The sequence below is a fragment of the Sarcophilus harrisii genome, chromosome 2 (assembly GCF_902635505.1).
Source record: "Sarcophilus harrisii chromosome 2, mSarHar1.11, whole genome shotgun sequence".
Taxonomy (NCBI): domain Eukaryota; kingdom Metazoa; phylum Chordata; class Mammalia; order Dasyuromorphia; family Dasyuridae; genus Sarcophilus; species Sarcophilus harrisii.
The window spans coordinates 425,489,894-425,512,649 of NC_045427.1; the positions used below are offsets into that span (position 1 = coordinate 425,489,894).

General features: G+C 36.4%; 1 protein-coding gene across 9 annotated transcripts in view; it reads left to right on the forward strand.

Moving 5' to 3' along the window:
* Positions 1-22,756, forward strand: part of PTPRT (protein tyrosine phosphatase receptor type T) — a 1,282,972-nt gene that overhangs the window by 1,168,687 nt on the left and 91,529 nt on the right. For all 9 annotated transcript variants that reach the window (XM_031953982.1, XM_031953984.1, XM_031953985.1 and 6 more), the window contains one exon: positions 10,608-10,795. In XM_031953982.1, coding sequence (XP_031809842.1) covers positions 10,608-10,795 — 188 coding nt within the window. The remainder of the gene's footprint in view (positions 1-10,607; positions 10,796-22,756) is intronic.

A 22,756-nucleotide genomic window follows, 5' to 3' on the forward strand; every position in this document is an offset into this window, starting at 1 on the left:
CCTCAAGTTTCCTCATCTATAAAATAGAAATAGCAAGATAACATGTAAAACTCTTTGTAAGCCTTAACAGGTTATATAAATCCTAACTATCATGAAAAGAAGGAGGAAAAGAGTGTAATAGAGTCAAATCTGAGCTCTGACACTGTTCTATACTTTAATTTCCTTACCTATAAAATGAGAGGACAGATTGGCTAAGATGACAGGAAAAGACAATGATGAATGTTGGAGGGGATATGGGAAAACTGGGACACTGGTATATTGTTGATAGAGTTGTAAATGGATACAACCATTTTGGAGAGTAATATGGAACTATGCCCAAAGGGCTATCAAATTGTGCATACTCTTTGATCCAGCAGTGTTACTACTGGGCTTATATCCCAGAAAGATCTTAAAGAAGGGAAAGGGACCTGTATGTGCAAAAATGTTTGTGGCAGCCCTCTTTGTAGTGGCAAAGAACTGGAAATTGAATGGATGCTTATCAATTGGTGAATGGCTGAATAAATTATGTTATGGAAGATTATTATTCTGTAAGAAATGACCAACAGGATGATTTCAGAGAGGCCTGGAGAGACTTACATGAACTGATGCTGAGTAAAATGAGCAGAACCAGGAGATCATTATACACAGCAACAACTAGATTATATAATTATCAATGCTGGTGGGCATGGCTCTCTTCAACAAGGAGATGATTCAGGCCAGTTCCAATGGTCTTGTGATGAAGAGAGCCATCTGCACCCAGAGAAAGGACTATGGAAACTGAGTGTCCATCACAACATAGCACTTTCACTCTTTTTATTATTCACTTGCATTTTATTTTCTTTCTCATTTTTTTCTTCTTGATTTGATTGTTCTTGTGCAGCAAGATAATTGTATAAATATGTATACATATATTGGATTTAACATATATTTTTACTATGTTTAACATATATTAGATTACTTGCTATCTGAGGCAGGGGGTGGGGAGAAGGGGCAGAAAATTGGAACACAAGCTTTTACAAGGTTAAATGAAAAATTGTCCGTGAATATCTTTTGAAAATTAAAAAGCTTTAAGATAAAAAAAGAAAACAATAAACAATATAAATATAGCAGGAAAAAAATAAGAGGAAGAAGTGACTGACTGTTAAGATCTTCAATTCTAAATGACTTTTCACTGTGTTTAGTCAAATCTTCCATTTCATTCAGAAATTCCTTTATATTAGTTCTGGCAAGAAATTACTAAATCTCTATTCGAAGTTCCGAGTGGTGAAGATCTGACTACATCAAAAGGTCTTCATTACAAACCTTTAGTCAGAAAGTTCTGCTTTATACTGAGCTGAAATCTACTTCCCTGTAACTTTGATTCATTAGTCATGGTACTACTTTGTGGAGCAATGAAAAACAAATGTCATCTTCCTTCTACATAAAATCCTTTCACTTATTTGAAGACAATTATCATATATTCTCTATTCCTCTCTTCTTCAAATAAAATATCCCAAATGTCTTTAATTGATCTTCATGGGAGATGGCTTCTAGATTTCTGGCCTTCTAATTTATCAAAAGGCAGAAGCATCTATCTCTCTTACTCATGTTCATCTCTATCCCAGAACATCTCTATATCTCTAGATTCTTCTCCTTATTAAATCTCATTTCTATTATTCATCACTAGTTCCTTTTCTGTTTTAAAAGAAGAGATATCTATATCAGTTTTCTTGCTATCTAACAGGAAAGGGGAGGGAAGGAAGGAAGGAAGAGAGAAAAAAAATTGGAACTCAAAATCTTACAAATGTGAATGCTCAAAACTATTTTTACATGTAATTGGAAAAATAAAATATTATTAAGTAGGAAAAATAAAAGAAGAGATATCTAAGATTGTTCTTGTTGTTGTCCCTATCTCCTTCTATCTCATCTGGGACCTTATTTCTTTTCTTACACATATCTTCATTCTCTCATAGTTTCTTTTCCTTTTGCTTCTAAACATATTTGGGTACACTTAGTTTTGGAACAAAAAAATTCCATAAGCTGATATCCTCTCTCTCTTACCTTTTATCATCAGACCTAATCTCAAAAGGGTTGCCTAAAAATTTGTTCTTTCTGTTCTTCTTTAATCGCTGACTCCTCAAATCCTTTAAATCTGACTGTCCCTTCCCTTTATTTTAACATGAATGATTTGCATGTAGTTAGAGCTCAATACATTGTTGCCTGATCATGTCACTTACCTACTCCAGATAGCTAAATGTCTCCCTATTGTGTCTAGGATAAAATTCAAACTTCTCTTTGTGCCATTTAAAGCCATTCACAATCCAGCTTCAAGTTATCTTTCCAGACTGATTCTGTATTATCCCCACTCATGTATTCCACATGCTTATTTAAATGTTGTGCTTGATATTTCTTGTGAAGATCATTTCATCTGTCATCTCTTTGCCTTTACACAAGCTGGTCCCTCATTCCTGGAATACCTTCTTCACTTCCATTTGTAAAATCATCACCTTCCTTCAAAGCACAGTTTAGCCTCCTGCAAGTTTTTCTTGGTTCCCGTTATCAAAGTGGTGTCCCTCCAACTACTCTGCATATATGTTGTTTATGTTTATCTACATGTGTATTATAATTGGGGAGTAGGGATATTTTTTTCTTTTAACAAAAAATAATTTGATTAAGTACTCTGTACTTCCTATGATCTAAATTAATTTGTGTTCAGCTGAAATCATAAATATATTGGTTATCCTAGAATTTGAAGTTCCTTATAACAAATACCTAAAAAATTAAATCAAATTTTCAAACTGTGTAGCTCTCACAAATCTAAATGGATTTATATCCACATAGGTTTTCCAAAATCTTATTAAGCTTTTTCATAAGTAAAAGTCACATTCCCCCTTAAAATTGATTTTACATTTACAGGTTTATACTGTCAATACTAATCTTGGTACAGGAAAAAGGCAACCACAACATACACAAAATTATCCAATTTGGAATGATTGGTTACCAAATATTTGGTTAGTATTTAGTTGTGTCTAAAATTTTTCATAACTAGTCTTTGAAAGTCATAAAATTTCTTAATGTCTTCTCTGACCTATAACTATTATTTGCTACTTAGAATTCATCTTTTCCTTCTCTGATTTTTCACCAATTAAAAACCTCAATGAAATTATTTTCTGTCATATCAATTAATCAAGCAAAACTCCAAACAAATCATTTGTTTTCAATTTTCAAATTCTTTTGGTGTTACCATATGTATTTGTCTTTCATTTCCATCAATTCACATATATTACCTTACCAAAAATGCATGTTTTGTATATATTATGGCTGAAGACCAAAATAGAATTAAAGTAGGAAACAGGGAATATAATTTATTAGAGTCCTGTCTGTAGTTCTGTGGTGAATTATCTCATCATTTATTAATTTAAATGGGATCCTATCTTTTCTTGACAATTGTTACTGGGTAGAGAGGTTTTTGAATGAAGCCAGGTTCAGTAAAAAATAATGTTTGCTTTACTAGAGAGAACATTAGATGTGTGTTCACAGGATCTGAATTTGAATTTTCTTATCTATATAGGTAAGTGAATTTATCTCTCTGAAATTCACTTTTCTTGTCTATACAATGGCCAGGGCTATTGGTCTCAACAGTCTCAAAAAGATTCACTTATAGGTCTAATGTTTTATGATCTTTTGAAATTCATTTTCATTTCTTACACATGTTGAGTTCAGAATCTTTTTTCATGATTGAAAAATAATGACCAAATAGGCTAAGGAGAAATCAATGATTGTCATTAGAAATGTCATGATACATTTGCTAATAGTTGTTTCCTGTTTACAGATATTAGCCCAAATCAAATCTTAGCTCTGACACATTGCATATAGCAATTTATAAATGCTAGCAGATTTTGACCTTTTTAATCTAAGTACTTACAAGAATTGCTTTTATGACACACAGTAATGAATGTTGTTTTGTTTTTTTTTCTATTGGAAAAACTGCATTCGTACTAGTACTACTTAGGATAGTTCCACATGTAAGATAACTAGGTATAACTAGAAATTCTGGCAACAGAGACAAGTTTAAGTGGGGGGGGGGGAGTCAAGAGAAGGAATATGTGGTTCACTCATTCTCAAGAGAGTCCATCTTGTAGCCCTTTCCAATGGAACTGAGATCAGAGACATTTATTCTATGGATGTAGAAAGGGTTTTTACAGTGATGGTAAAAAGACAGTCTCTCAAAAAGAGACCTCTAAACTTCATCACCATGGGAAAAACTCTTAGTAGCCTCACTATAGTTATAATTCCAATATCATAATCTATCTTGACTTACTGCTGAAATCAGATCCCTGCCTTCTCTGACACTGTCAAGCCCATTACTTAGGGAGGATGAGAGAAGGAAGAATGTTTCAGTTTCTATATTGATTTTATCTTTCCCAGCAAGAAAAAATTGGCCTTCATACTAAAGGAAGAGATAATATGAAAACTTCTAGCTATTTTAAATTATTCCAAATAGCAGTGTGAGACAAATTTCATCCTAGAAAGGTAATGTTATCTCAGAGTAGCTATAAGCAATCTTTGTAAATCAGGACAGATGGAAGAGGTACCAGATGATGTAATATTTATTTCAAGGCCTGAATCCTAGATATTACTATGGGTTGAATCTGTGTCTCCTATCTATATGACGTTGGGAAGGATTTAGGACCAAGTCCAGAGCTGGCTAAGTTAATAGTTTTAGAAATCAATGATGGAAAATGAGCCTAGGTTAACCTGGGTGATCTCAGGTCTAAGAGTAGTTTACTAAATCTAATAGTAGAGAAAAAATCCTTCATTTGAATCAAGATCCAATTATAATGCTACTTTTGGCATAGGATAACTTTAGTTTTATTGTTTATATTCTGAATCTCCAACTCTTATTTCTGCTTGCCACAAGGACCTCTAGATTGAGATGACCAATGTATGAATAGTCACAGAAATTAAAAATGTTATTATACAATAAACTTATACCAACCCTAAAAGGAAAAATGAACATTCTCAAAAATTAAGGATTGTGACAAGAGAAGTGATTAATGGACTCTCTAAAGGCTGACTGGTTTGAGTTACATTTTATGAGCAACCTGTGTTTTCTATATGCCCTTGTTGAATTAGCAATAGAACTACACATTAGTTTTAAGACTCCCTCTTGGATAGGGACATCATAATGTTTTTTAATTGGGGCTGATAAAAAACATAGCACCACTTGTAGGTTCATGAGAGAAGTGAGTTGTGAAATTGGGTTTTCATTAAACCTAATGATGGAAAATTAAGCATAGTACGTCTACTGGAAACAGTCCAAGATTGAAAAGGTGGCTTTTCTACATTAGAGGAGGTTAATAAGGGGATAGGTGAAATACAAAACATTGGAGAAAAGCCTCCAATGAGGTAAATTAATCAACCTTGAAATTCCTTCTATTCAGAATCCTCATACTGTCTTTCATTAGTCCTAGCATTATAAGTCATTACACATATTTTTAAACTTTTGCTCTAAAATTCCAAATCTGATTTTTGTTTCATTCACCATGATAATTTTTGACACTGAATTTCTATGACAATAGTTGTTATTTATAAAGCATTTTGAGGTTTAAAAAGTACTTTCCATAGATATGATCATTTGAATCTCCCAACAACCCAAAGAGGTAAGCAGAGCAAATGTTATCACCCCATTTGTAGCTGAAGATACAGAAACTCAGAGAGTAAATGGGACTTTCCCATAGTCACATAGATGATTAGTATTAAGTGTAGGATTCAATTTTCAGTCCATCATCATTACAACTTTACCCCATCTAAGAAAGTGTTTGAAGAAAAACATGGATATATTCATTGCTTTGGCTTTGAAAATGTTAAGCATCGCATACTATATTGAGTAAGTTTTTCATCATAGAAAGATGATTAGGATAGTGAGACAACTGGAGATAATGATATGCAAGAATCTGTTTAAACAACTAGGGATTAGCTCATAGCCCTTTAGAGGGTTTAGGATTTAGAGAGTTCAAGATCATTCTGTCAAATGTTGGAAAAAATTGTCACTTAAAATTTTTTTCTGATTGATTCCACCAATTATTAGAAGTTGAAGAGAAACAGTATAGTCAGACACTTCCATTCATACTATACAAAAGTGGAATGAGAAGAAGATAGTAGATTCTCCTCCCCTTGAGATTATAAGGAAGTTGGATTATCATTTGTCAAGATTATTGTACTTTCAGGTACTATTCAAACTTGATGCCCTCTGAGGGGCACTTACAACAGCAACAACAACAATAATACTTTATGTTTATATAGTTCTTTAATGTTTTGAAAGCTTTTTAAATATATATTATCTCATTTGATCCTTCACAAGACTTGGAAAAAATTATATGTGTATAGTATGGGAGAGTGAAAAATCAAGGAGGATTCCTATTTTTGAGCCTAAATAACTAGAAGGATGATGGTACCCTCGAAAGAAATGGGGAAATTAAGAAGAAAGGTGAATTCTCCAATAATGATGTTGAGTTTCATTTTACGAATGTTATATTTGAGGTGTTTTTAGGATATACAATTACAAATGTTCAATAAATAGTTGTTTTTTGCAAGACTAATGCTCAAGAAAGAAACTAGCAATGGAAAGGAAGATCTAGGAATACTATGCATAGATCATAGGAGTTAAGAGTTCACTTAGAAAAATAGTTTAGAAAAAGAGATTCTGAAATAGAGATTTATGTTATATTTGACCTTTGGGAGCAGAACATAAATGATGATCCAGCAAAAGAGATAAAGAAGGAGCAGTAAGACCATTGAGAGTAGTGCCATGAAAATCCAGAAGGAGAGAGTATCTAAGAAAAGGAAGGGCGTTAACTGTATCATAGAGTACAAAAAAGTCAAGAAGCATAAGCACTGAGAAAGAGTTTTTGGATTTGTCAATTAAGAGATCATTTAAAAGTTCAGAGAGAGTAGGTTCAGTTCTGTGACAAAACTAGAAATCAGAATGCAAGAAGCTAAGAAGGGAATGGGAAGAAAATAAGTAAAAACATTGAGTATAGTCAGGTTTCCTTCTTTAAGAATTTGTGAAAGGTAGAAGAAATATAGGATATTAGAATGGAAGGATTATAAAGTTATAATAAAAATATCAAAGATTGTTGTTGTTTTTGACATTGACATGGGCAACACATACATAGTTCATCCAATATTTTATTCATAGCAGTGGCAAATTCTTATTTCTCTTTCAATTAAAATTCCAAGAGAAATAAAGAAAACAAAGATTTATTAAGTACCTTCTACCTTCCACACACTGTGCTAAACATTTTGCAAACTTTTATTTTACAGCAATTTTCACCTGCTTCAGGTGAAACACCTGAACACTTCACCTGCACAAATCACAATCACTCAGCACCCTCTCTTCCTGTTTAATTCTTATCTGTGATTCATATCTCTATAAGTTCCTCATTGTTCCGTACTACAGCTAACTAGCAAACTTAAGACATACTTGTAACCTCCTAATATATCTTATAGCTACCCAGCAATTGATTTGTCCATCTGTTACCTTTCCTTCTAGCTGTCTCCTTTGATCATCCTGTCTCCTTTTCCATCCCCTCTCACTCATTTCTGCTTGTCTTTTACTTACTGGAAAAAGGGAATAAGTGCTTTCTGCTTTATATAAATATACTGTTCTTCAGTGTCAAGCTGCCTTAAACCTCAAGCCTTCTCTTCTCCCAAACTTAGAAGTCCATCAGCACAAAAGATTCTTCTAATGTAGGAACAAGCTAAAGGGCCCCCTGAGTTCTAAAAAGCAAGTGGAAGAAACAGCAGATGGAAAGATTTGGATTGGTCCACTTTCCTAGAAGATAGTGTGCAATATTTCTAGGGGAGTATATATCAATGGACATGTTTTCATGCTGTGTCATTGATTGACAGGATCCAAAAGGGATCCATCATATGTGAGATAGTTTTCATCTGTTTCATAGCAAAAATGCAACTCATTCATATTCTATCATTGTCATTTTGTAAAATGTGCTACTCAATTTAGTATAACAAAATTTTATTAAACATAAACTATGCTTAACTTTTTTTTAATTTGAAGGCATACAAAGAAAAATACACTGTGTACCCTGCTCTGTAGAAGCTTATGATCTATTAGAGATGGCAAACATACATATAGATGCAACATCTCATTATATATAGAGAGTGTGGAACTAAGAGCCAAGACCTGGGTTCAGCTCCTGCTTCAAAAACTCCATAAGCATCTCATTCTATACTAAGATAAGGTCCAAATGGGTTCATGATTTAGACATAAAGAGTGATATTACAATCATATTAGAAGAACAAAGGATAGTATACCTCTCAGATCTGTGGAGAAGGAAGGAATTTGTGGCCAAAGAAGAACTGCAATACATTATTGAACATAAATGGATAATTTTTATTATATTAAGTTAAAAAGTTTTTGTACAAACAAAACCAATATAGACAAGATTAGAAGAGAAGCAATAAATTGGAAAAAAATTATATTCAAGGGTTCTGATAAAGACCCTATTTCTAAAATACATAGAGTTAACTAAAATTTATAAGAATTCAAGCTATTTTCCAATTTATTAATGGTCAAAGGATATGAATAGACATTTTTAAATGAAGAAATTGAAACCATCTCTAATCATATGAAAAGATGTTCTAAATCACTCTTAATCAAAGAAATGCAAATTAGGACAATTCTGAAGTATTACTACACACCTCTCAGATTGGCTAAGATGACAGGAAAAGATAATGACCGTTGGAGGGATGTGGGAAAACTGGGACACTAATATATTATTGGTGAAGTTGTGAATTGATTCAACCATTCTGGAGAGCAATTTAGAACTATGCCCAAAGGTCAATCAAACTGCATACCCTTTGATCCAATTCTATTGAGCTGGTATCCCAAAGAGATCATAAAGGAGGAAAAGGGACTCACACGTGCAAAAATGTTTGTGGCAGCCCTTTTGATAGTGGCAGGAAACAGGAAACTGGCTGGATGTCCATGAGTTGGGGAATAGCCGAATAAGTTATAGTAAATGTATGTTATGGAATATTATTGTTCTATAAGGAACAATCAGCAAGATGATTTCATAGAGTCTTGGAGAGACTTACATGAACTGATACTAAGTGAAATGAGCAGAACCAGGAGATCATTGTACAAAGCAACAACAAAATTATACAATGATCAATTCTGATGGACATAGCTCTTTTCAACAATGAGATGATTCAGCCCAGTTCCAATGGTCTTGTGATGAAGTGAGCCATCTGCACCTAGAGAAAGGACTATGGGAACTGAGTATGGATCACAACATAGTATTTTCATACTTTTTGTTGTTTGCTTGCATTTTATCTTCTTTCTCATTTTTTTTCTTTTTTGAGCTGATTTTTTTTGTACAGCATGAGAATTGTGGAAATATATGTAAAAGAATTGCACATATTTAACATATATTGGATTACTTGCTGTCTATAGGAGAAGGTGGGGGAAGAGAGGGAAAAAATTGGAACGCAAGGTTTTGTAAGGGTGATGTTGAAAATTATATATGCATTTGTTTTGAAAATGAAAAGCTTTTTAAAAAAGTAGATGTGAGACCATGAATGGGTAAGTCACTTTCCCTCTCAAAAGTTCATTTTCTACATCTCTAAGATGGAAATAAAATTTATAATAGCTACTTCACAGAGTAATCTTGAGAATAAAACCATATAATAAATGTAAAGTGCTTTAAAATACTATTGAAATATGTTTAATTATTATATGAATAAGTATGACACAAGATATAAATGAGTGAAAAGATAGAGGCAGTGATTTTTGACATGAATGGGGTTAGGAAGAATTGATTTGGATCTTAAAGGAAGAAAGAAACATTAGTAAATGAAAATGAGGACATAGAAAACCATTCTAAACACATGATGACATGAACAGATTTCCAGAGAAAGAAAATGATAGGATTAAAAGAGGGTATTGTCAAGTTAGGCTAGAATATACACTGCAAGAAGAGGAGTAATATGAAATGGTTGAAAGGTAAGTTAGAACCAAGTTATGGAGGAAGAGATAGAGAAATGAATGATCTTAAGTGCCTTTCTCAGAAACATGTACTTTATTCAATAAGCAATTAGGAGTTATGGGAAGTTTTTTGTGATCGGAGTGATTACTTGGGAATAATCCTTAAGCAACTAGCTACCAAAAGGGTAAATTGAGTCAGGTTTTGCTACAGGTAGAAAACACCATTTAAAGGTTATTTGTGTAATCTAGTTGAGAAGAGAAAAATGCCTTTATTTGGGTAGTTGCAGTAAGGAGAGAGAAGATGGATATGATAAATAATGTTGCTCCCTGCTCATATGCCCTCTCCAAATAGAAAGGACCTAGGGTTTCCATATTCTGAAGCTTACCACTTTCATTCTCATATCTATTTAGCCTGTCTCTTTCTGCTACTCTAGGACTTTTTTACAAATTACCCTGGGATAGTCCACTGGGGTGTCATCCCTTTAGGCTGCCTCAAGAAAACGTACCACTGCTCTGTTGCTTTCACAAGTCAGCTTCTGCCAGGCTGCCCAAGCAAGGGGCAAAGAAAAAAAATTCAAGGACAGAGGAGAGATACGGCTAGTGAGTGACCGTTTATTTTGCCTCCCTCTCTCTGAAACAGGCAGCAGCCGCGGGGAGTTGGCTCAGCCCACACTGACCATCCAGACCCATCCGTACAGGAGCTGTGAGCCAGTGGAAATGTCCTATCCCCGGGACCAGTTCCAACCTGCAATCCGTGTAGCGGACCTACTGCAGCACATCACACAGATGAAGCGCGGTCAAGGCTATGGCTTCAAGGAGGAATACGAGGTGAGAAACCAGGGCAGGAGACAGAAGGGCCGAACTCTGTGCTCACTGTCAGTCACTCTGAGGAAGCTGATTTATGTGCCATCACCCAGGCTAAGAAGCAGCTCACTTTAGAGGCATTGCGCCTCACTGACCCTGTGCAGACCTACAACCTTCTGGATGTTATAGGTGTAGACAGTGAGGACTAATTAAAGTAGACACACTAATTTGAAATTTGAGTTTAATGCAACCTCCTCTGAATCTTTATACTCTTTGTTTGTCCTTAAATTATTTATTAATGTTCTTTTTACAAATATCTCTCCTTTCCCAGTGACTGCCTTACCCAACAGAACCCTACCTTGTAACAAAGAAATATTCCCAAGCAAAACGATCCAGTAGATTGGCCATGTCTGACAATGTATGCTTCATTGTGCACCTGTAGATTACCACCTCTCTGCAAAGAAGTGGGAGAGATGCTTCACCATCAGCCCTCTGGCATGATTAAGCGCGGTGTTGTTCAAAGTTCAAATGTTTTACAGTGTTCTTTCCTAATGTTATTGCTTCACCCTGTTTATTAAATAAGTGCGTGCTAGAGACAACAGTGGAAAGTGCACGGAATTTGGAGACAGGGGCTCTGGGTTCATAGCCTGCCTTTATCACTGCTACCGGTGTGGCTGTGGGTAAGTCTTGTTACTTGTCACAACCTCCGCTGTGAAATGAAGGGGCTGCTATAGATCACGCTGAAAGTCCATTCCAACTCCAAGTCCAAGGAGGGCACTGCTTACTGATAAGAGGGCACTGAGTTGGGAACCAGGAGCTACCTCAGGCCTAGTCCCTCTCCCTCTCCCTACCTTTCTCTCTCTTTCTCCCTTTTTCTTCCTTTCCCTCTCCTTGTTCCTCTTTCCCTGTTTCCTTCTCGCTCTCCCACCTCTTTCTCCCTCTCCCTCATCTTTTCTCCCACTGCCCTTCTCTCCTCCCTCTTCATCTTTACCTGTCCCTCTCTCTTTCTTCCTCTCCTTCTCTTCTTTTCCCTTTCCCTCTTTACCTCTCCTTCTCCTTCTCTCCCTCTCCATCTTTGCCTCTCCTTCTCTCCTTCTCCCTCTCCCTCTCCCCACATTCATCTGCTTAACTGTGTGATCCTGGTTTTAAGCACAACAACCTAAAACTAATTCAGAATTGAACACATAATGAATCCTAGTTGTTTCTGGCAGCACTTGCTGTGTTGCATCATGCAACTTCACTGCAGTGTCAGTTCTGAACACACAACATGCACTTTGCATTGCATGTACATAAACACTGCCAGAAACACCTCGACTCAGATTTGAGTTGGGATCACATAAAAATTTCTTGGGCAAAAAGGAGTATAAGGAGGGGGGGGTAAGTTTAAGAAATCCTGGTATATATAATGTTCCACTTCATCAAAGAAAGGAGAAAAAGAGGTACCTTCTAAAAACTGCTTTCAAAAATACATAAAACCAACAATTTCTTGACATTTACCCTAATTTCCTAAAAATTGAGAGCAAAAAAAATGTTCTAGTTAATTGAGCTTCTAATCTAATAAAATTTGATTGAAAGAAATTTGTCCCAGCCTCCCAGAACCATTCAGATGTCACCAACCATCCTCAATTCATATGCAAATATCACAAACATATTATGCCTTCAGACACATGCATAAATGTGCCTTGAATGGAATTGTTGCACAATTCACTTTATAGAATGACTCCAGTAAACATTATTTTTTAACATTACAGTACTTTAATAAATATATGCAAATCCCACATACACACTTCTTTAAAGAAATGAGGAAGCCATGAGTGTGAAAAATGTTGCGAATAATATCAGAAGCCATTTCTGTGGTGCTTGGTTTTGCTTAATTGTTTTTCTTCATTACAAAGGAAAACTAAATTGTACAGAGAATGCTGAAGAGAGAACTATACACAATACCTATTAAATATTTTAAAAATGGTATCAATAAAGCTTTTAAAATAAAATAAAATGACTTCTTCAAGGGGAAGATAGTAGAATCAGCAAACTATAGACCAAGGCTTATTATTTCTGGCAAAATTCTAGGACATGCTATTAAAGGGATAAGTGACCATCTAGAAATGGAAATGGTAATCACCAGGAGCTCATGTGATTTCAGAAAGATCTAATCATGTCAGCCTAATCTCATTTCTATTTTTGACATATATTTGCCAGATTGGTAGATCATAGCAGTGCTTTAGCTGTGATTTACCTAGATTTTAGCAAAGCATTTGACAACATCTGTCTTTCTCTTCAATAAAAAATGAAGAGATACATGCTAGTCAATAGTACATGAGGTAGACCAAACTGTTGGTGGCTGGACCCAAATAATAGTCATTGATTGTTTGAGGGTCAATATGGAAGTACTGAAGCAGAGTCCTCTTCCTCTGGGGTGGTTGGGCTCTGTGCTATTTGACATATTTGGAATGCTAAACTAAATCTAATAAGATGAAATTTAATAGGAATAAATGTCAAGCCTTATATTTGGGTCCAAAAAATCAATTTCACAAATATAAGGTGAAAGACTGGTGGCTGGATAGTTTATTCAGAAAGATCTTGAAGTTTTCTTTTTTCTTTGAATAATTTATCTTTTCTCCAATTAATTTAAAAATTCACTTTTTAAAAAAAAATTGAATTTCAGATTCTTTTCCTTCTTTTACTCCTCCCCTTAGTATAAAAGGAAACAATTTGACATAGGTTTATACATGTGTAGTCATGTAAAGCATTTCCATATGAGTAATGGGAAAAAAAATATTGACCAAAAAAAAATCCAAGAAAAAATTTAAAAGTATAAGAAATTATGCACCATGAGTTCTTTCTCTGGAGAGGGATAGCATTTTTCATTATAAATTCTTCAGAATTGCCTTGGTTCATTGTATTGCTAAGAATCACTAAATCATTCACAGTTAGATCATGAGGTTTTCAAGAAATACCAACTCTGTGTTTGTCTACAAGTCCAAGGAACTCATGGAACTTTAGGTGGTAAGACATTCTGTTCTTCCTTTGTCAAAGCATATACAGAACCTTGTGTGCATTAATAGACACCAAATTTTACAAAGTAGAAAATCATCCAGAAAAGGGCAAGCATGAAGGGAAGGGGCAACAAATCATGATGTTTATCCTGGAACAAGCAAACAAACAAGCATTTATTAAGTGAACAAATAGTTATTAACTGTTCCTATGTGTCAGGACTGTTCTATCTGCCAAACACTGGGGTACAAACATAAGGAAAAAGACAGTCTTTGCTCTCAAGAAATTTACATTCTAATTGGGGTAGACAACACATGAAAACAGGCTGAAAAGTAGAAGGAAAGAAGAAACCCTAGAATGGGCATAATGACAAAGTCCATAAAAATTAAAAGCATACCAGTGAAGAGAATGAAACAAGATTGGCCCAGTTCTGTTCCCAAAATGGAAGCTTTGGGAGAGAACTAATCAATAGGAGAAGGGGGTCAGTATGGTAGGGGAATGTTCCAGGGTGAGAAGGCAGTTGAGATATGGTAGTGAAATCCAAAAGTCAGAATCACAGTTAAAAATAAAATGAAGCTTGGCGGGTCATAGAAGAAAAGACATAGGTAGAGCATTGTAACTATCTTCATGTCTACATAGGGTTGTCATTTAGAAGAAAGGTTAGATTTGTTCTTCTAAACCCCTTAAGACAGAATTAGTAGTAATGTGTAGAAATGAAATCAACACATTAAAGATGATATAAGAAGAAAAAACAAAAAAAAATGTCCTAACCATTAGAACTATCCAAAAATGGGATAGGTTTTTTGGGGGGAGGTAGATTTTTCCCTTCTTTCTAAATGCTCAACCAAAGACTGGATGAGCACTTAGTGCTTTTATATATGGATTAGATTATCATCAACCCAAGAGAAAAATTTTGTTGAGGTCATACTAGACTTCCATTAAGGTCTTTTTCAAATCTAAAGTCAATTAAATTCAGCTCAACAAACATTTATTAAGCCTCTATTATATCTAAGGCATTGAACTGGATCAGGAATTGGATTGATAGAGGGATATAAAGAAAAAAATTCAACCATCCTCGCATAGAAAAAGCTGACATTGTACTATTGGGTTACAATTTGTATAGAAATAACTACGATATGAGGATCATTGATCTAGGCTTGCAGGGGAATGCAAGAGTTGACCAAATCCAAAACCCCCACCCCATTATATGAATGAAATATAGTGGTTTGTCTACACAGGTAGTAAGAGGTAGAGATGGGATTTGAAGGCAGGTCTTCAGATTACAAGGGCCAGCTATGTGGTGCAGAGGATAGTACTTCATGCCTCGAGTTAGGAAGACCTGAGTTCAATCCAACCTCAGATACTTCCTAGCAATGTGATCCTGAGCAAATCACTTACCCCTGTTTGCCTCAGTTTCCTCATATGTAAAATGAGCAGAAAAAGGAAATAGCAAACCACTACATTATCTCTGCCAAGAATTGGGTCACAAAGAATCAGACATGATTAAATAACAACTGAACAACCACCACTACCTTAGATTACAAATCCAGTGCTCTATCAATTAGATTTCACTGGCCCATGTAATCGAGAAAAACTGAGGTGAGAGAGAGCTTTAACAATAACAAATGAGGGGTTTAGAGAATTCAGGTCCAATCTCCAAACTCCAATTGGCTTTTGAACACTTCAGACTGGATATCCCATAAACATCCCAAATCCAACACATCCAAAGCTGAACTCCCCCCCCCCCAACTCACAGCTTTTCCAAACGTTCCTTTCACCATCCTCTTGGGCTCACCCAGTCTTACAGTTTATCAAAATCCTTGACTTCTTTTCATCACATGTGTGTAGTACATTGCTTCAGCTTGTCATATCTACCTTCACATCTTTCAAATTCATCTTCTTCTCTCCACTCACACACCTGTGACTCTAGTTCAGGCCATCCTCACCTTATACTTTGGCTATTACAATAATCTTTGGGTTGGTCTCTTAGCTCAGAGGCTTCTCCAATTCCAATCCATCTTCTATTAATTTACTGGGTCTGACCATGTGGCTCCGACCATTCATCTAATTCCCTCCTCCCACACACATACCCTGGTTCCTTGAGTTCCAATGACTCCTTTTAATTTCTAAGATCAGATATAAAGTACACTAACATCTAAAGTTCTTTATAATCAGGTCCCTTCATACCTTTCTAGCTCTCTTACAACTATGTTCTTCACACTCTGCAGTTCCACTATATTGACTTGCTTGACACTTCATCTTCTGCTCTTTGTTTTTCACTGACTGTCGCCATACTTGAAATAACCTGCCCCCTCGTCTGTGCCTCATAGTTTCCCTGTCTTGCTTCAAGGCTAAGATGAAAATCCAATTTCTATGTAAGGTCTTTACTGGTTCCCAGCGCTATCCCTTACCAACTGATACCTTCTCCTTTCAGATACAGTTATATGGTACAGTAGATAGGGCGCCAGGCCTGGAATCAGTTCCTGAATTTAGATCTGACCTCAAATACCTAATTAGCTGTGTGACAGAGGGCTTATCACTTAACTCCCTTTGCCTCAGTTTCCTTGTCTGTAAAATGAGATGCAAAAGGAAATGATAAACCACTTTAGTTTCTTTGCCAAGAAAACACCAAAACTCAAAAAAAGTCACAAACATGACTGGACAATTCTTTTTACATCTTATAGATCACCCTTTGTTTACATACTTCTGCCATTTGAATATAAGCTTTTCAAAGACAAGGATTATTTATTTGCCTTTCTTTATATCTCCAGTACTTATTATAGTATCTAGCACAATAGTATGTGCTAAATAAATGCCTATTGACTAATTGAAATCAGTTAAAGTAGCTTCTGATCCGGGGCATTACAGTCCCCAGAATATCTTGCCTTGGCCTTGGCCCTAGAATCTAGGCTAATAAGTTACTAATCTAGACTAAGAGTGAGTAGCAAACACTTAAAGCTGCCAACTAGAGAAACAGAATACCTTTCCTGAGTTCCCTCTCTCTCGCAAACTTTACACAATCCTTCTCAGACCTCTAAATGATCCTATGAAGTCATAGAAAACTTTTGAGGCACAAACTTCTAGAAATATCATAGACTCCTAGAAAGTCATAGCTATAACCATCTTCATTTAACAGGCTAGGAACTGGACACCCAAAGAAGGTACCTAAGGGCATGTGTAGTAGCTGATCTAGGACTAGAACCCAGATCTTTTGATTCCCAGGCTCTACTATTACCAGGTGGTAATAGCATTAGGAAAACAGTAGTCCTCTCTGAAGCAGGAAGAGGTGTGACAAGAGCTCTCCAAAGTAGAGGGGATGAAGAATAAGGAATAAAACATGAGAAATGAGCAAGGCAATGAGAAAGGGGCTTTATGATGGAGGGATAAGAAGGAGTGAGAATTGGTAATGAGGCGAACTCGTTTCCAGGCAGTCTGTAATTGTAATGAATGAAACAAGCATGGTAGGGTGGCCATAAGGTAATATGTTATTACAGCTCCATTAAAACTATTTAAAGAAGCCAGGAACAGCTGCGAGAAATATGATGTAACTTAATGAAGGGAAAACATTTGCTCATTTTTCAGCACTGGAAGGCCACGTTCTGTGGTTAAGGTTATGAAGGCGGCATCTCCCTGAATCATCCTTCAGGGCCATGTTGGTGCACTTAGGACACTGTGTTGTCTAGAAAGGGAAATTATTTAGTAGCTGAGCTAGAAAAGGTCTTTGTGATTACATAGCACAGCCTCCTCATTTTACAGAGGGGTAAACTGAAGATCTGTGTAGGGAAGTAACTAACTAGAAATGAGGTCTCCTGGATCTCAGGCTGTACTGCCTGTCTGTGCCACACTATGTGCTTTCCTGGGAATAAGCCCTTTGGCCCTCTTCCTTTGTATGGCTCATAACCAAAGATGCACCTTTCTGTCTCTTTCTCCACCTCCACCCTGAGTTTGTCTTTCATGTAGATGGCAGAGTCCGAGAATTTCAGGACTCAAAGGGATTTAGTCTTTTTCCTTTGTTTTACTGACTTGGGGGAAATGTTTTGCAGGAGGATCACACATACAATTAGCAACAGAATTAGGGGTGGAACTTGATCCTCCTGATTTCAAATCAGTTGGTCCTTATTTTAAGTTAGGATTCACAGGATGATATAAATGTGAGGATCCTAGACCTGGACATAGAAAGACTGGAAATAGGTGGGTAGAAGAAGGATGGTTGTAAGATAAAGGAAAATAGGAGTAGTCAGATAGCAAGGCAGAAAACTAGTGTCGTGGAAGCCAAACAATGAAAGAGTGTCCAGCTACAACTGGTTTGAGCAGTTCTAATAGCCACAGAAACAAAAAGAAAGCAAAGAGGGTCGGGGCTGACAAAAGACCACTATATATAGCAATGAAAAAGTCATTGGTAACCTTGGGAAAAAGCAATTTCAGTAGAGTGGTGGGACTGGAAGCCTGACAGCCAGCAGTTGACAAGTAACTCCAGGGTTAGAATCAGCAAGAGTACACAATTCATCTAGGATAGTAATCCCTATTACTGCCAGTGGTCGAGGAGAGGAAGTTATCAGCTCTCCTGAACACAAGAGTTCTAAGCTGCACTGGGCTAAGGTGGTTGAGTCTCCACACAAAGTTTAGTATTTATATTGTGAGTCCCTGCAAGTGGAAGGCTATCATGTTCCTTAAGGAGGGATGTACCAGCCTAAGTCAGCAATGAATTGGGTCAAAACTTCCATGCTAATCAGAATGAAATTGAGCCCATGCAGTAACCCTTGTACTTCCAACCTCGTGAAATAGGGAAACCCAACCTTTTTCTTAAGAGCCAACAACTGGCAGGATTAGGTGTTGCTGATAGTAACTCTAAATCATAGAGATAAAGAAAACAGGACATGAGAGTTTGTCATCCATAAGATGGGAAAAGAACCAGTTGGTCAGAAATGCTAGTTTTTAGGATCCTGCAAGGCCTAAAAGAAGCACCTTTGTAGAGAAAAACTGATTGCTCTAAACATCAAGAATCTGGGTATTAGATATAGTAGAGTTCAGCCAAGGTATATGGGTCAATAAATACCTGTTGATATTCCCTAGGATCTGGATGAATTCACCTACAAGCATTTATTAAGCACTTATGATATACCGGGAATGTGCTAAGTGTTGAGAGTACAAGGAAGGCAAAAAAAAAAAAAAAAAGTTCCTGTTTTCAAGGAGCTCACATGGAAGAGACACCCTAGTTTTCATTGAATATTCAATAATAGCCCCTATAGAGGCCAATCCTCTATAATTTATTGTTTAGGTTTTAGTGGCTTAGAATAAAAGTAATTGGCAATAGTTTTCTGTTCTAGCCAGAAACTTTAAGGGTCTTCCCTTCCCAGATGGATATTTTTATGATAGTAAATTAGGCCATCTTTTTTCTCAATTCTTACCTAGCCACTAATCATTAAATGAGCATTGCTCTAGACAAACTGAGACCTGAGAAAGACTTTAATTTTTAAAAGGGCATGGATTGGATATGAATGATGAGTGCAGAGCTGGGGTGACACTGAGGTTGTGAGCCTGTGACTAAGAGGATAGCTTGTACCTTCAAAACTGGAGGCAAGTTGTAAAGAGGGGAGAGAAATTGGGGAGGGAAATAATGATTTCTGTTTTGGACATATTAAAATGCCTAAGGGACTTCCAGTTTGTACAGTTCAAAATGTCTAAAAGGCAGTTAATGATGCAGGACTGTAGTTCAGGAAACAGGCTATGTCTAAATATATAAATCTGGGAATTATCTGCATGCAAATGCAAAATGAATTCATAGGAACTAATTAGATTACCAGTCAAGGTAATATAGTGGAAAAAAAGAAGAGGGCCCAGAACAAAGTCTTGAGAGTCACCATTGAAAAGTAAAATATGGATGAAAGACAAGCAAAGGAAAATGAGGAGCCACAAAGATGGGAGAGAGTAGTGTCCCCCAAAATCCAAAGAGAGAACATCCACCAGCTCCAAAACCTAACCCAAAATGGAGTAGGAGGTTAAGGCATATGAAGAAGATGCCCTGATGAGTTCACCTGGCTGAGGCCTTCTGATGCTTCTGTCTTCCTGAAGTCTGGGTCTATAGATAAGATTATAGTTTCAGAGCTGGGAGGGTCCTTAAACATCTAGTCCAACCCTGCCATTTTACAGAGGATGGCGCTGAGACCCAGAGGGGTTGAGTGATGTGCCCAGTGTGGCAGACCATGATTTGAACTAAAATCCTCTGACTTCCAATCCAGGATTCTTCCCACTATACCTTGGTGAAATCCCAGCAGTGGCCCAAGGGCTGGACTGACCTCTCAGGTAATAACCCAAAATGACAGGGGGATAGGATACCTTCAGGCATTCAGCTCATGGTGGGATGGATTCCTAGTCAGCCCTTTGGCATCTATTGAATTCCGCATACATACTAAACATCTAGTTCTCAGAGGCCTTATTCTCAAAAGATTTTGCTCCAGCAAATGAAAACTGACTCTAGATAAGATAAAATACTCATAAAATGTATATCCTTCCCTCCCACACCAAAAAAAAAAAAAAAAAAAAAAAAAAAAAGTTTTTACATGACTCTAAAGTATAATGGGTCAAGAAATTGGGTTCTAATCTTGGCACTTCTCCTAATGGGCTTGTGATCTTTGGCTAGTGACTTCCCCTTCCTGGGTCTCTGAGCTCCATCTCCTTTGTAAAGTGATAAAATTAGACTCAATGACCTCTATAATGACTTAATATGCTGCTAGCATCTTCAAATTCTACTTGTGATACAATGTCCAAAATATCAAGCTCCCCTTTTCTAGGAAGGGACAAAAAAAAAATATTCTCCATGAAAGTAAAACTTCAAGAAAAAAAAAGTAAAAGTTTTCAATTCCCACCCCACTCTCTCTCTTTCTCGACCTTGTGCCTTTTCATTTGACCTCCCAGAAATGCACCTTTGTCTACATGCAGATATATGCCTGTGTACACAGACCCACATACTTAAAGCAAATTTATTTCATACAAATGCATTTGTCCCTTTGAGAATTATTTTCTACTCTTCTTCACTTAGCAAAGCTCATCAATTATATCCTCTTTAGTGGCAGAATGCCAAATAATGTTTGCTCTCCCCAAGAATCTCAGAACTGAGCCATCGTCTGCCAGCTCCCATTCATGCTTTTTTAACCCTGACCTTCTGGGTGCCCTGCATTGTGGGATGGAGAAGCCTTGCACAGTTGCCTTGTGATGTCCATCAGTTATTAGTTTAATATTTCAGACTGTTACAGTTTGAAGGAGCCTTGAAGATCATCTAATGCAACACCCTCCTCTCACACAGAGAAAGAAGGTAATATTCAAGAAATTGGAAGTGTTTTCTGCAATGTCACACAGTAAGGTAGTAATAGGGAATCTGAATAGGGTGAAGAGAGAAGCAAAATTCATATACATTTCTTTTGAAAATTAGCTTTAATAAAAAAAAAGTATTAATAAGTATTTAAAAGTGTATTGCATAAAAGAAAAACATGTTGTTAAAATTTTACCATGGAAGGTTCAGAAAGAAGTCATCTCCAGACAGGAAGTCTAGTGACTGTAGGATCATCATCATCATCATCAAATAATAACAACAATAACAATTATTATAATAACTATATAACATTTTGATATTTGCAAAGAGCTTTACTTTGGTGTAGTGAGGTGGTACAGTGGATAGAATCCAGGGCCTGAAGTCAGGAAGACTTTTCTTCATGAGTTCAAATTTGGCCTCAGACCACTTAGTAGCTGTGTGACCCTGAGCAAGTCACTTAATTCTGTTTGCCTCAGTTTCCTTCTCTGTGAAATGAGCTGGAAAAGGAAATGGCAAACCACTGTAGTATCTTTGCCAAGAAAACCCCAAATCTGCTCACAGAGTCAGACATGAGTGAAACAGCTGAACAACAACTTACATTTATTTTTCATTTGAATCTCATGATATCATTGCTTAAATTCTATGTCCTCTTATAAATTTGAATGCTGTTGATACAGAGTCAGGTCAACTTCTCTTGGGAACTGCTCAGAGATAGGGACCAAATTTTCTCATCTACCCACAGTAATAGTCCTTTTGAGGCAGCCCCACCCCTAATTTATTTCTACAGTTGCTTGACAGAATCCACCCTCAGGCTTGCAGCTGACGGTATGATCTCCCTTTCTCACCAAATGTCTTAAGCCTGGGGCTATTTATTCATGGAAAATTTGCTTTCTGATATAAAGCTGCTAAGGCTCTTCTGCCTCCTTGTACTAAGGAAGTTCTAACAGACTAAGGAGTTCGAGAAGACCTTGGTGTCATTATATAGATGATAAAGCTAAAAAAATGAGGCCCTAATGAATTATGTGACTTGCTCAAAAGCATATAGCTGGTAAATAGCAAAATCTGAATTTGAACTTACATTTCTGGAATCCAAGTTTAATTTTCTTTTAGCTACACCACAGATTCCTTCTAAAATGTTAGAACAGCCTTACTTTTCTTTCCTCAGACTTCTTATTTATAATCACTACAACACTTTTTCTTGTGCCAAACTGGGAGGGGAGGCGGAGAAGATAGGGAAACACTTATAAATACTCTATACTATTAAAAAAAAGCTTGGAAACTTTATAGAGAAATATCAGGAAATAGAATCTATTTGAGAAGATCTGAGATTTCATGTTTGGATCCTTTCCTCACTCTTTGTAACCTCTTTATACTTTAATGAATAGTTTTTGTGAGATGCTATAAATGAAAAGAAGGAAGGGAGGGAGGAGAGGAAGGAAGAAAGAAAGGAAGGAAGGAATCTGTGACCTAGTAAATCAGATTTAGAGAATTGCCTGAGGCAAGTAGGAGGTAAGGGATTTGCTCCAATCCCACAATGAAGATCAGAGATGGGATTTGAACCCAGATCTTTCTAAAGCCACATCTAGAATTTCATTCACTATCCCATACAGCTTCTTGAAGAAGAGGATAATGCAAGATAATTTGAGGAGAAAGGGGGCGTTAGCAACTGAAATCAAGTGACA